At 38.7% G+C, this 13,419-nt stretch overlaps 1 protein-coding gene across 2 annotated transcripts in view; it reads right to left on the bottom strand.

Moving 5' to 3' along the window:
* Positions 1–490: 490 nt before the first annotated feature.
* Positions 491–13,419, bottom strand: part of LOC115593330 (collagen alpha-1(I) chain) — a 116,031-nt gene continuing 103,102 nt past the window's right edge. For both annotated transcript variants that reach the window (XM_030436848.1, XM_030436849.1), the window contains 11 exons: positions 13,145–13,198; positions 11,235–11,288; positions 11,064–11,117; positions 10,432–10,449; positions 10,109–10,162; positions 9,199–9,261; positions 8,825–8,990; positions 6,639–6,748; positions 3,926–4,006; positions 3,484–3,666; positions 491–3,261 (listed from right to left, as the gene is read on the bottom strand). In XM_030436848.1, coding sequence (XP_030292708.1) covers positions 3,112–3,261; positions 3,484–3,666; positions 3,926–4,006; positions 6,639–6,748; positions 8,825–8,990; positions 9,199–9,261; positions 10,109–10,162; positions 10,432–10,449; positions 11,064–11,117; positions 11,235–11,288; positions 13,145–13,198 — 987 coding nt within the window. In that variant the 3' untranslated portion in view covers positions 491–3,111. The remainder of the gene's footprint in view (positions 3,262–3,483; positions 3,667–3,925; positions 4,007–6,638; positions 6,749–8,824; positions 8,991–9,198; positions 9,262–10,108; positions 10,163–10,431; positions 10,450–11,063; positions 11,118–11,234; positions 11,289–13,144; positions 13,199–13,419) is intronic.

Raw genomic sequence — 13,419 nt, 5'->3', positions numbered from 1 at the left:
AACCTGTTTTTGGTCTTAGCCTGGCTGGCTGTGCTCTGTTGTAGGTGATTCACATTCTGAATGCCAGCTGATTGATGGGCAGCAGCAGGGTGCACTTGGAACAGCAAAAGAAAGGCAGCCACCCAGCAGCATAGGAAGAGTCAGTCGAATCCTGTAAAAGACCAATGCAATCTAATGTCTGTCTACCATGTCAGTCCAAACTGAAAATGTGGTGAACTGGATGGATGGAAATGACATTAATACAGACATTCGTGGTCTCCAGAGGATGATGGGACAGAATCCTGCTGACTGGAGATCGCCAGATTGTCCTCAAGTGCCACCATGAGAATTGAATCCATCAATTTTTGTGATTAATAATAATTTCAAATCACTTTGCAACACATTGGTTCCCTCAGTAAGAGTAACTTGATCTTGAATTTGATGATCTTATGACTTTTCATCTAGCGCCACAATTTAAAACACTAATGACAAAACACACAGAGTCATCACATATCAGTTATGTATTTATTTTGATTCAGCTGACACAATTCTTTGAATGAGCTGATGGAGGGATCACACAAGACGGATGTCCAGCATGTCGTTTCTTATTTCTAAAAATGATAATTTGTACAAAACAAATAAAGTAATAATGATCTGTCTCAGCCAGCTAAGCCAATCATATGGAATTATGATATGACAAATCTAAATACATAAAGAAAACTGACTATTAAACACCAGGCCAGAATTACAAACCCAAGGCAAAGATGCTTAAACCTTAATCCAATTTGTCTGGTTGAGATGACATTAAGTACATTTCTTCCCCATTACATAGCTGTAGCACTACTCCACCTCATGTACAACTTGCAGGGCCTAAGATAAAAAATTTGGTACAAAGCATGAAAATGAAGTTTAGGTGTTTTCCAGCTGCAGAGCTGCTGTTTTGGCTGAGCTCATAGGCTCTGCTCTCACCACAAACTCCCTGAGATCTCACTCAAATGAACCCCTACTCCAGGCAGACTGTACAGCACGCTACTCATCAGTCACTGCTGACTGCCTCTGGGTTCACAAACACCAAATCCTGATTCTGCCGAGAAGCTACAAGGTTTGCTTCTTTTCTCTGGAGCCAAGCACTTATCAAATTGAATGAAGCAGAAATTCCATTTGACAGCAATTACTCAATGTTAAGTGGATGGTAATAGGCACTTATTTTTCATCAGGGGGCCAAAGACACTCTGCAGGTCCTGGGTACTGCACTTTGTCTAAAGCCAAACTTAAGCAAAAGCCTTTACAGTACAGTGAAATAAATTAATCAGTGAGGAAACAGGGGGATCTGTAAACTTCAGTCTTTGGTTTACAAGAAAATAACAGTATCGCTTTTTGAATATAAATTTAACATTACTATTGTTAGAACAGTAAATAATTAACCTAATGGACAGCGTTTCTGAGTGTCTTGCCTCTCTTCCCCTCTGCTGTGTACCAACACTGTGCAACACTGGGAAACATCATCTTAGAAATGGAGTCTGCTGAAGTCAAACACATGAACAGCACCCACCACATCACAGAGTCTTTGTGGCAAAAAAAAGTCCAAAGTCAAAGCCAACATTACTCCAAAACTTGTGAAATATGTTGTGCTATTGTGGTTTTAGCTGGCTAATGTTAGCTCATATTAGCTTTCTTGCTGATACAGACACATTTCTAGATACAGTAGCGAGCAGAGTGGATTATGTCAGCTAATTCATTCGGACTCCTAGGACTGACCTGGTAATAAATTGGCTAGTTTGTCATTTGCTAATTACTTTATCTGTTAATGTTAATTGCTAACCAAGGCCAGACCAATGCAACATAGCTCATTATTGCTAACGAATGGTGATCATGACTGAAACTTTTTGTTCGGTAACTGTTCACGAGTTCAGCACTTTAAAGGATAAGGTTGGCATTTCCTTATCGCCATAAAATTGTCAACAAACTCATTGGTCTCTTCTGAAAATGCAAACCAAACAACACAGGAGTAATCGGTGCATTTGTTGGGGACTATTTGCAACAGCAGATGAATGCAAATGTGTTGCTCTAGCAAGTATTTCCAGCAGGATGCTGTATGTGGGATTGAGTCCAAATAAACTACAGTCTACTATGTGTTCATAGTAATTAAGCAGCAGGTCACCCAGTGTAACTATGTGTGTGGGTCACTGATGTATTTTTAAAAGTGTTTGGACATGATGGGGCTCAATGGCACAGAGGAAGAAGACATGACAGGCTCTGGATGGACACACATTACTAATTAGTAAGACCAATTCAGTGTTGGTATTGGTTATTTCATGGATTGATCCTTTAACATTTCTACTCTTAACATTCCCTAAGCCTTGTTTTAATATTTAAACTATAAAACTGACTAACATGCTGCAGTAACAGCAGCTTCAGTGCCCATGTGTATATTAATGTATCATACCTGAGAAAAAAAAACATACAATTATAAGAAACTGAAATCTATAGACAAAGTGTTGTATTGCAGTTGACAACAGACAGCATCAAGTATGCAGAAAACAAAGAGACTGTCCTCTTTTGTTTTTGAGATTAAATAAAGGTTGGTCTTTCAACTTGATTAGCACCTGGAGAAAAGTGACTCATGAGTTCACTCACAGTATCAAAGTAGTGGAATCTCCGTGTGAGTTTACTGGCCTGGTCACATACAGCCTATGGGACAACAGTAGCAGTGTCTCCAGCACAGAACACATTGTTAAGAGGTCATTTAAGACAGTCTGACCTTTTATATACAAAATGGGCAGACTATGACGGAGCCCCGAAGTACATAACAAAAATCAAACAGAAAATAACCCCATTGTATAATAAAGGATACAAAACATACATTTTTAAATTATTCAATACAAGATAAACGTCTCTGTAAACAAAATTGACTTCTCTGTGAAAAAAAGCCTGGGGACGTTTGTGTCCTCTCGAATTCATGAAAATAGAGTCACTTAATTTGAGAGATAAAATCCGCCAAAACAAAAAGGAAAAGGACGTGACATCTTCAGAAACTGAAAGAGCTGTTTCAGCTGCCTCATTAGGGTCCATGATTTTAACAGAGGTTTTTGTCCTTGAGTCTTCTGAGATGACACATCTTCCAGGTCTCCTCTAGCTGAAACACACAGGTCCGACACTGAAGCCAAACTGGTGGGTGAAGTTTTCACCTCCCATCACTGCGACGTCTCTCAGAGGAAGCAGCTGGAGGTCCTCAAACTCAAACACGGACTCCCGAGGTCCAGGAATGGTCTCCTCTCCAGGCTTAAACATAGGGAACAGAATACATATATTTTACATCTAATCATCACGAATAATCACTTTTATCACTATTCACTATTAAGTGATAGTAATACTTCAGCTGATTCTGTTTTATGTTTTGATGGTTACTGTATATATCGTTCCTTTCTCCTTCTTTTTCCATGATGCCAGATCTCTTCTTAGATACATCCAAGACAAAGGAAGTTTGGAAAACTTTTTACATACCACACAATCTTTAAGTGCTCCGAGGTAACTTTGCTTCCTAGAGTCAGTGAGGAATTTGACATCTCTGTCTGTCTGGCCCAGTACGTGTCCTGGATGGCAGGCGTAAGTCATCTTCTGGATGGCAGTGCTACTGTGCAACCTCAGAAAACGCATCTGCACCACATTAGCACCTGGATAGTAAAACTGATGAGAAACGAACAGAACATAATGCAATATTAGTGTCAACTGGTGAAGCTTTGAGCCGCTTTTAGCTTGTTGTTTTGGTATTGCGGCACATTTACGGCCTTGATATGTTAGAATCTGTGTTTTTCAGGTTGTTCTTCTGCCAATAACCCTTCCACCAATGCAGTTTTGATGGATATAGAAATCTGTAATTTGAGGTAACATCCCAGTTAGAGTAAATGCTTTGTTATGGTTGCTCCCCTCAGAGGAGTTCACTCACCTGAAACCCCTGCTCCAGCCTGCTGAGCCAATGAAAAGATTGTTCTTCAGAAAATTCATCCATCCAGGCTTTTGTGGCCAACTGCAGGCAGAAAAACAGAGGGCACACATTTGCAAATCTAAATGCAAGTCCTGCTTTATTATAAGAGACTTGTGAAGGTCAGGGATGTTCTGACAGCAGCTGAAAAACACTGGATTAGCATGCAGCTCAAGCATGAACTGGAAATAAATTGGCTACCTTAGCCTGAGATGCATCCACTTCACACTACCCGAGACCACTTTACATTATTCTTTGGCTGAGTGAACACATTTGTTATGTAGTATTGGCTGTATTAGGGTGGAGAAGGTGAGAGGTGAGAGGGGTTTGTTTCTATACTGGCTTCACTACAGAATAATGAGAATAATACTGTCTGTGATTGTTGTGTTGTTATTTGGATCAATGTTGTGTCTCACTGAGTCACACACACACCTGCTCTGCAACATGAAGGCATTTTATCCAAATGCCTTAATTTTAGGGGTGTAAAGATTCACCGATACAAATCGGTAACCGTTTTTAACGTTAAAGATGCGACTACATCGATATGCGGATCCCTGTATCAATATAAATTTCACATTAACGGTCGATAAAGTTATGTATCGGTTGACGGAAGCTTTGCTGCTGATTCTGCAGAGCGTCTCTCAACTCTTGTAAAAGGTTAAAGGTCAACGAGAGATTCTCGCGAGAGTAACGTTAGCTTATCTGAGGGAAAAAACACCAGAACAACCACAACAACATGTTCGACAACTCAGACACTGTTTACAATGCACCAGCCAATCAAAAATCTAAAGTTTGGAAAAGATTTGGATTTTTTAAGAAGGAGGGACATTTGGACAAAAGTCTGGTCATATGTAAGGTCTGTAGAGGAGCTATTAAGTACAGTGGTAGCACGACAAATCTGAAAACCCACTTGGTCAGATGGCATGAAGAAAGTTACGAGGGCGACGAGGAGTCTGTGGATGCTAATGTTAGTAACGTTACAGCCAGCACAAGCAAGAACACGCAAGACAACAACCTGGCTATTAAAGACTTTTACCAGCCCCAACTACGCCCCAACTCGGCGAGGTCCAGGGTAATCACGGCATCTATAGTGCGTTACATTGTGAAGGACTTATAACCTTACAGTGTGGTTGAGAGTGATGGCTTTCAGACATGGTAAGGTAAGCGATGCCACTTTTATAGAATTGCTTATTTTAATTGATAATGGAAAATGAATGTCTACATTAAACAAATGTTAAGAACTGTATCAGATTGCATCGTATCATATTGAATCGCATCGAATCGTTCCATATTTAAAATATATCGTCCCTAAATCTTATTGTAGCCCATGTACCTACATGCGTATCGAATCGTCTCATGAGGGAGAGATGCACACCCCTACTTAATTTGATGAATCCCTCTCTTTAAAGCTCTCTCTTTAAATGAGTGATATCCTTTTAATCATTATTTTTGAGTAGAGCTCGACAGATACCTGACTTTGGGGGCCAATGCTAATGTAAAATTCTCAATGTATTTTTAAAAGGTTAGGTGAACAGCAAAGGTCAAGATTTTGATCTCTTTGTTTTCGTGAACTATATATGCTGACCATTATACCTTTATTCTACTTTATTATAGCATTACATGGCTTATTTCAAAGGATGGTCTCTTGGGATCAATATCTCTCTTACCAGAGAGTCTACTAAAAAGTGCAGTTATATTAGACTATATAACTGATTCTGAACAGTCATAAGATAATAACTAAAAGCTTAATTAGGCACATTTAGCAATCATAAGCAACCAGTCATATCAGACCAAGACAGCCTGTAGCAGCAAAACTCATGAAGCTAAAACTTGAACAAGGGTGTGTTTTGGATGCTCATGAATTTTACTTTTTTTTTTAAGGGGAAGAATGCGTTACTCTGTTTCTACATTTTCTTACACTACACAACTCACAGAGCCTAAATCCACTTAGGGTGAAGGCAATCATTGGACTGAATCACATTATAAATAGAAAAAGAGCGGGAAAATACCGCTACACTTTTATCAGTATAAAATTATTGTTAAACTTGTATGGCAGATATTTGGTTGATATTAAGTTTGAAATTGATATGTTGTATTTTATGACACAATGCTGTTACATGTTTCTTATGACCCATTTGCAAATAACTCACTTGGAGGTACTGTTAGGGAACGTCTTTTTTCGGATTTGGTAAATAGTAAACAGACTTGCATTTATATTTTATATAGCACTTCAACAGTTTACTGACCACTCATATGGCTTTACAGAGGCTGCCATGCTGATCTGCTCATCAGGAGCAATATAGGGTTCAGCATCTTGCCTAAGGATACTTTCACTTGCAACTGGTTGATCTGGGGATCAAACCACCGATTAGTGGACCAACTGCTGATCCGCAGCCTCCCTGGTGATTTGTAATCACCATTACTGAAATTGTGTTTTATCTTATCTAGGAATGTTAGCAGCAAAGCAATAAAGTCAATGAATTAGCCTTTAAGGTGACTGTTTCAGTTCAATCTCAGGTCATAACTGCAGAAGTCTCAGTCATCACTACAAAAGTGTGAGCTTACTGACAATTCATCAAAGTAAGATTCAGGTCATACCACTACATGAAGTTAGTGGGCACTCCAATGAACCTGAGTTGCAATTTCCTCTGGCCTTTCCCTAGTGATATCTTTATACCTGAGAGTCTTGAGGATGAAGGCAGGTCTGTTTTGATGTAGAAGAGAAGCTGCAGTAGGCCAACAGAGCGTCACCTGGGCTGCCCTGGTTGGGGTCAATGTAATACATTCCTGCAGAGAAAGGTTAGTCAGAGCTCAATGACATCCGCTGGGATGAAAGTGTTTGAAGCACTTAGAACCCACTTGAAAATATATTGTATGGGTATTTCTACTTTTGCTTTTGTTAAAGACAGATAGACTGGACACGTAGTACTAGCTTTTTAGAAAAAGTTTACAAGAAAACCTCTATATCAAATGCACTTCACAGAAAAAAATGAAGGCTCAGGAAATAAAGGCTCAGTTACAGGCATAGGAAAATCAAGGCAGCACTGTCAGTGGGTAATAAATGCCTCAAAATAAAACTACATCAATACTGATAGAAAATAGAGAAGGCTAGACTTCATGAGTAGACTCAGGGTTCGTGCAAATTTTTCAAGGTCAAATTCAAGCACTTTTCAAGCACTTTTAAGGGTCATTTACAAAATTTTCCAGCACCTTATCGCTGAGGTAAAATACATATCTACAGGAATATATATACTCATGATTATGATTTTCACTTTTTATCACAATTATGTATATAGTATTATGCTGTAAACTTCTAAAATGATGTTTCATAATAGCAAAAACTTTAGAAATTAAAGGAGAACACAACGTTTATCCAAAAAAGGGAAGCCACTTTGCGTTCTTCAGGTACACTTGTACTGAGACAAAGAGAGACCTGAGATTGCCCTGTAATTTTCTTTTGTGACATAAATTTTTATAAGCTGTTTGCTTATTCATCAAAGTTTATTAATATTGAACGTGTCATCAGTCCAAATTGCATCAAATTCACCTTCTCCTCAGCCATCCTTCTCTATTGCTACCAGGCTGCATGTGTGATGATACACACACACACTGGTTTTATTTCTCCTTGTAATAAGCAAACTATCCAATCTGATCCCAACGTTGCCAAAACACAGAGTTATAATGTCAAGCACTTTCAAGCACTTAAACTAAAATCCAAGCACTTTTCAGACCTTGAAAACACAACATTGAAATTCAAGTACTTTCAAGGATTTCAAGCACCCGTAAGAACCCTGTAGACTTCATGAGTACTTCCTAGTACCAGCTGATATTGACAGACTTAAAAGGAAAAAAACATGTTTAAGGGGTTTTAATGGCAAACTTACAAATTTGCCAAATAAATTGATTAAAGCGATATTCCTGTGTAAATTTAATCCATGGTCTAACACACCGTGAAACTGTGTTCGACTCCCTCTCGAGAGATCAAGTTAGCAGACCGCTAATTTACAGAGTTTTATCAACCTCAGAAACGACCGCACGACAACAATACACTGCAGTAAATGGATCCAAATATAAACCGCCACCAAAAAGTCACAAATAGTGCTCAGAACAGCACCAAACTTCAGCAACAGTACAAATAGTGTCTCAGCACATAGTCCGGGGCATCTAACCTCCGCTAGCTTAGCTAAGGAAGCTATTGGGAGGCTAAAAACAGAGTTAAACTCTCCTCCATCAGCTTCCGGGTCGGGGAAGTCCTGACGCGATGATTACCGAGTGCGATTAGAAATGCTCAGTTCCGTTCTTTCCCCTGTCTGCTCCCGATAATAACTGTTATAAACTGGCAGGTAAGACACATATGAACTTTGATTGCTTTTCCATGGAGTCATAATCATACATTTTCATCCATGAACCACAAAACTCTACTGCACTCGGTAATCGACTCGTCGGGACTTCCCGTCAACAGGAGGCTGCTGCAGAAGAGTGGTAAATTTTGTCAGCTTTTCAGTAGAAATCCAGCTAAGCTAGCGGAGGTTAGATGCCCCGGACTATGTGCTGAGACCCTATTTGTACTGTTGCTGAAGTTTGGTGCTGTTCTGAGCATTATTTGTGGCTTTTTGGTGGTGGTTTATATTTGGATCCGTTTACTGCAGTGTACTGTTGTCCTGCGGTCGTTTCTGAGGTTGATAAAACTCTGTTAAATCAGCGGTCTGCTAACTGGATCTCTCGAGAGGGAGTCTAACACAGTTTCACAGTGTTTTAGACCATGGATTAAACATACACCGGAATATTCCTTTAAGTTGGAGTTTAGAAAAGCTCAGTGGTTCCCAAAATTAAAACTGCCATTTCATTGTTTTTGGAACTGACCACTGCTGTATTCAGGGTGACAGAGCCAGAGCTCCAGACAGGTGGTGGCAGGATGCTCCTTGCTGCCGTCAGGAGGATCCACCAGCAGCTGAAGGTCCTGCTGCAGAGAATCTAGCAGAGTCTGCATCAGATGATAGTTGGGCTTGTCAGACACATACATCAGGTCCTGTGCGTGGAAACACAATTAAAGAAAACATAAACAGTCAGTTGCTTTTAGATTATTTGATACTTAGAGGAAAACTATGTGTGTGCTTCATTTCATGCCTGTTTATAAAGACATATTTTGAAATGCTCTTGTGATAACTGCTTTTGTGATTGCAATTGTGTTCAACAAAAGACTTTAAGTGGACAATGAATGTACATGAATGACTTGCCTTCAGTTGAGTCAACGTCATGTTCAGTGACTTTCCTGGGGGTCCAGGAACCCCAGGTGGACCCTAAAATAGGAAGAAGATGCACAAATTGGGTATACGCTACTAATAGCTCGAGATTTTGTAAAATTGTCTCACTGAGTGATAGAATTTTGTAGTAAAAGAAAATGTGTGACTTGACAAAAAACACACTATACTCTGACAAATATACAAATCTTCGATTCATAGAACAACCAAATGATGAGGAAATGAAATAAAAAAGATTTATATCTTACACAGTTTACATTTTGTCTCAAATCTAGTACGGTGGTGTTTAACTGGTAGAACAATAAGTCAAGAGACAGCAGAAGAACTCTAAAATGTGGGCCCATTTTCCATTACTGTTAGGGGAATGTTAGCTCAAAGCCAGTCAATTTATAAACTAAGCAGACTGTCAGGCAAATGGTAAGTATGCACACTATGCTAGTCTTATATTTTGCCACAAACATCTTTGTATGAATCTATTTTGGATGTACGGTATCAAGTGTATCATAATGGTTCAGTTTGTAGTATTTAGTGGCCATATAGCTGTCTGGCTGCAGGTTGCAGAAAACACCCCTTGCCTCAGCCTCACCTTCCCCTGTGGTAGCTGCTGTAAAGCCAGTGTCTGTTCTGGGTTATGTAGAAACATAGTGGACTGTGAGAGAGGACCTCTCTACCTCTAGAGATATAAAAGGCTCATTCCAAGGTAAATGAAAACACAAATGAATGAAAATATAATTATCAATATTCTTTTCCATCTGTGCCCCTGAAACTCCAACACACTTGACCTTTAAATGCTTTATATCAATACCATAAGCAGATTTTTTAACCACTCAAATTTTAATAAAGAGTTTATTTCATCCTCTGTTCTTCAACTCTGTTAAATACTTACTGGGAGTCCTCTTCTTCCAGGCAGACCAGGCAAACCTTGGTAGCCTTTCAAACCCTGCAGGGAGAATAAAATATGATGAGTACAACACACAATTAAATTTTTTTCTGCACAGCAATACCACACCATTGACTACAAACTGCACAATGCCATTACATTCTATCGCCAACTCTAAAGTGTGACAGCTTCATGATTATATGTGCCATCAACATAAACCAGAGCGATGCTGACGAAAGAATCCTCCGGGGCGTTCGCTTGAGATAACAGTGAGTAAGAGGTGAGTTTGATCTGTCGGGACAAGAGAGCTTGAGTTGATGATATCATACCTTTAATCCAAACAAACCCTGTATCACAGGAGAGAACAGGAGAAGGAAAGAGCATTAGTATGATTCTCCAGTGTGAAGTGGATTTATCAACAAAGAGCTTCAGAGTGCTTTTATCTGCTGCATTAAGGACCCATAAGCCTCGGCTTTGCAGATTTTCTAACCTAAGTCAATGGATTTTTTCCCTTAAGACACAGTGGGTTGAACACAATCATTGTGTGTTGCTGAAGTGTGAATGATTCAACAGACTGGCAGCTGAAGAAAAGATTAGTTGGCTGACAGATAATAGTCTGCACTTTACAGGAATGACTGGAGTTATTATAAAACAATAACATTTCCATCACACGTTCCACCTCAGGGCTGTCTCCATTTTTCAGACACAATCTGGAGGAAAGTATCGTATCAAAAGTAAAGTAAAAAATGCATAGCCTGAATAAACTTTGCATATCAAAAGAGAATTTCAAACGCAGTTAATGTTCTTCCAAACGTAAGCAACAACATTAACAACATAAAAGTCAAACTGAAAAACAAATACCAGTCATAAACCTAGTTAAAGATGGATATAACAGCTAGTAGTACTAGGACAATAAACAACAACTGTTAAATAAGCTACTGTATTCTAACATGAAACTTACAGGCAATCCTGGCATTCCTGGTGTACCCCTCGGACCTGGTAGACCAATATTCCCCTAACAAAGGGAGACATACACATTTGTCACATTTGGACATCATAAAAACATATTCAAATGTACTAGAAACTCAAGAATGACAATAAGACAACAAACTACGATCGTAATTTTGTGCACCTGCTCTCCTTTTAGGCCAAGTGGACCTGGCAACCCAACAGGACCACGGATACCCTGAAAAAAAAGGAAAGACTTACAGTAATGTTTCCAGTCACATACTCACAAAGAGAACACAATAAAAATCTATAGGACCCACATAAATCCCACTGACAAAAGCTTGAATTATGGTAAAACACGTCCCCTCAGTTTCAAGCAATCAACAAATAAAATAACAGATCATGATTAATGCAAAAAGACATCCCTCTATTCAAGACGACATCACCTTTTCACAAGAAAATCAAATGTATGAAAACATTTAGTGTTATATTAAACACAAACTAACAAAATTAGAATATTTGCAGCATACTGGACGGAAAATAAAAAGGACTACCTGAGCAAGCACTCCTCTGTCAGAGAAACTTGCATTTTTAAATATGGCTGTCCATATCCTCAACTGACCCCTTTCAAAACTGTTATCTAAATCCTCTTTTGGAACCCGTCTCTGTGGGAGAAGGCATTTTGGTGGTGGTGCACAAAGTTATTTCCTCTGGTCTTTGCCTGTTATCAATTTAGAAGCTTCAAAAGCCTTTGGTTTAGCAGCTGAACGTGTACCCACTTTCTGTTGTGCACCTTCAGGTGTAGCAGCATTCTGTGGAGCTTCCCTTGGTTGCCTTTTGACTATATGCCATGTTGGCATTGTCTGTGTTTGCATCTAGTTTTGGTCTCCTTTCTCTTTCTACTGGCATTTTTCTTTTCATCCATATTTTGTTAAAAAGTTCTGATATTATCTTCACTAGTAGTAGTCTCTTCACTCTGATTACATACCATATCAATGTTCAAAGGGTGACAAGAATAGTGTATATCTGTCCTCATTTTATTTATTAAAAAGAAAAGGTCTGATAGAAACTGACCCTAAACTACACAGAAGTGAAGAAGTTCATGGCATGCTTCAAAAGCATGGTTTTTACTTGTTACAAGGATATATTAATTTAGCAGTCAAATTTAAACACAAGGATGAACACTGACATGCCATGTATGCCCCTTCTGAAACTGTTAAGGAAGAGGAAATGCAAGGTCATGACTAAAAAAAACCACTTAAAATTAAACTCAATGGAGCTCCGGAAAAAAAAAGAATTCTGAGGGAAATCTCAATAAATAGTGACGCTAAGAAGTCCGATTTGAGAAATGTCCAGATCGCCAATGTCTCAAGCACAAGAATTCACTTTGCAGATTTTATTATTCATTTGCACAATTTCAAATAGTTAGATGTCTTTTACAATGGGACACTCATTTTACAACTTCTAAAATATATACGATAGGAAAAAGTCCTTTACATTGCCAGGATTAGAGAATCACAATCTATAAGCAGCCTTTATCAAACTTCAAAAGTCAAAAGACTTATCACAATTCAGCACTGCTATCTACAGATGATGACTAAAATGGAGATTTAAACACTGTATGGAGAGCAGAAAAGATGATAGATGCTCTGTGGCTGACAAATCTGCTCCTTACAAAGCTACAGAGGTTTTTGTTATTTGTTTTAGCTGTACACCAAATTCTGGTACTGTAACATCACCACATAAAAGCATGCCTTTCTTGGCAACATCGTGATTTAATAACATCTCAATCAGTTTAATAATACCAATGATTCTAGAGTATATATATGTTGGCAGTAAGCAGCTTAAAGGTTGATATAAGGATTGAAATGTGCTTAATATCTCATAGCAGTTATCGCTGTTTGCGTAGGTGACAGATAACATAAGCATACAGTATGTAGCTAGCTGTTTTACTGAAACTTTAATTAACAAAAATAGGTGAGAATCTGATTGGGCATTTCTTTAAGAACTGATTGATAAACAATATATTTGGTAATATTCTTAACTTCTTTACTATGAACATTTGTACAGTTATGGAATGCTGACAGCTCCTACCTTCATGCCATCAGCTCCAGGTGGTCCAGCCAGTCCCATGTCTCCTTTCCCACCCTGAGGTCATAAACAATGTGAACAAAGAGCCTACGCACAACAGGACAATATAAACACTATCTTTCATTTCTCATTCTTAACCTTATTGATCCCTATTAGGGAGGCACATGTATACGCCAAGTTAGTTGTGTGCATATCATGAAGGTGGGGAAGAGAAATAAACACATAACAATATGTATATTAGAGATTAGGGCTGTCACTTTTGAATCAAATTTTGAAAA

The sequence above is a fragment of the Sparus aurata genome, chromosome 12 (assembly GCF_900880675.1).
Source record: "Sparus aurata chromosome 12, fSpaAur1.1, whole genome shotgun sequence".
Classification (NCBI taxonomy): domain Eukaryota; kingdom Metazoa; phylum Chordata; class Actinopteri; order Spariformes; family Sparidae; genus Sparus; species Sparus aurata.
The sequence above is the reverse complement of the archived record's forward strand: the minus strand, read 5'-3'. Positions and strand labels throughout refer to the sequence as shown.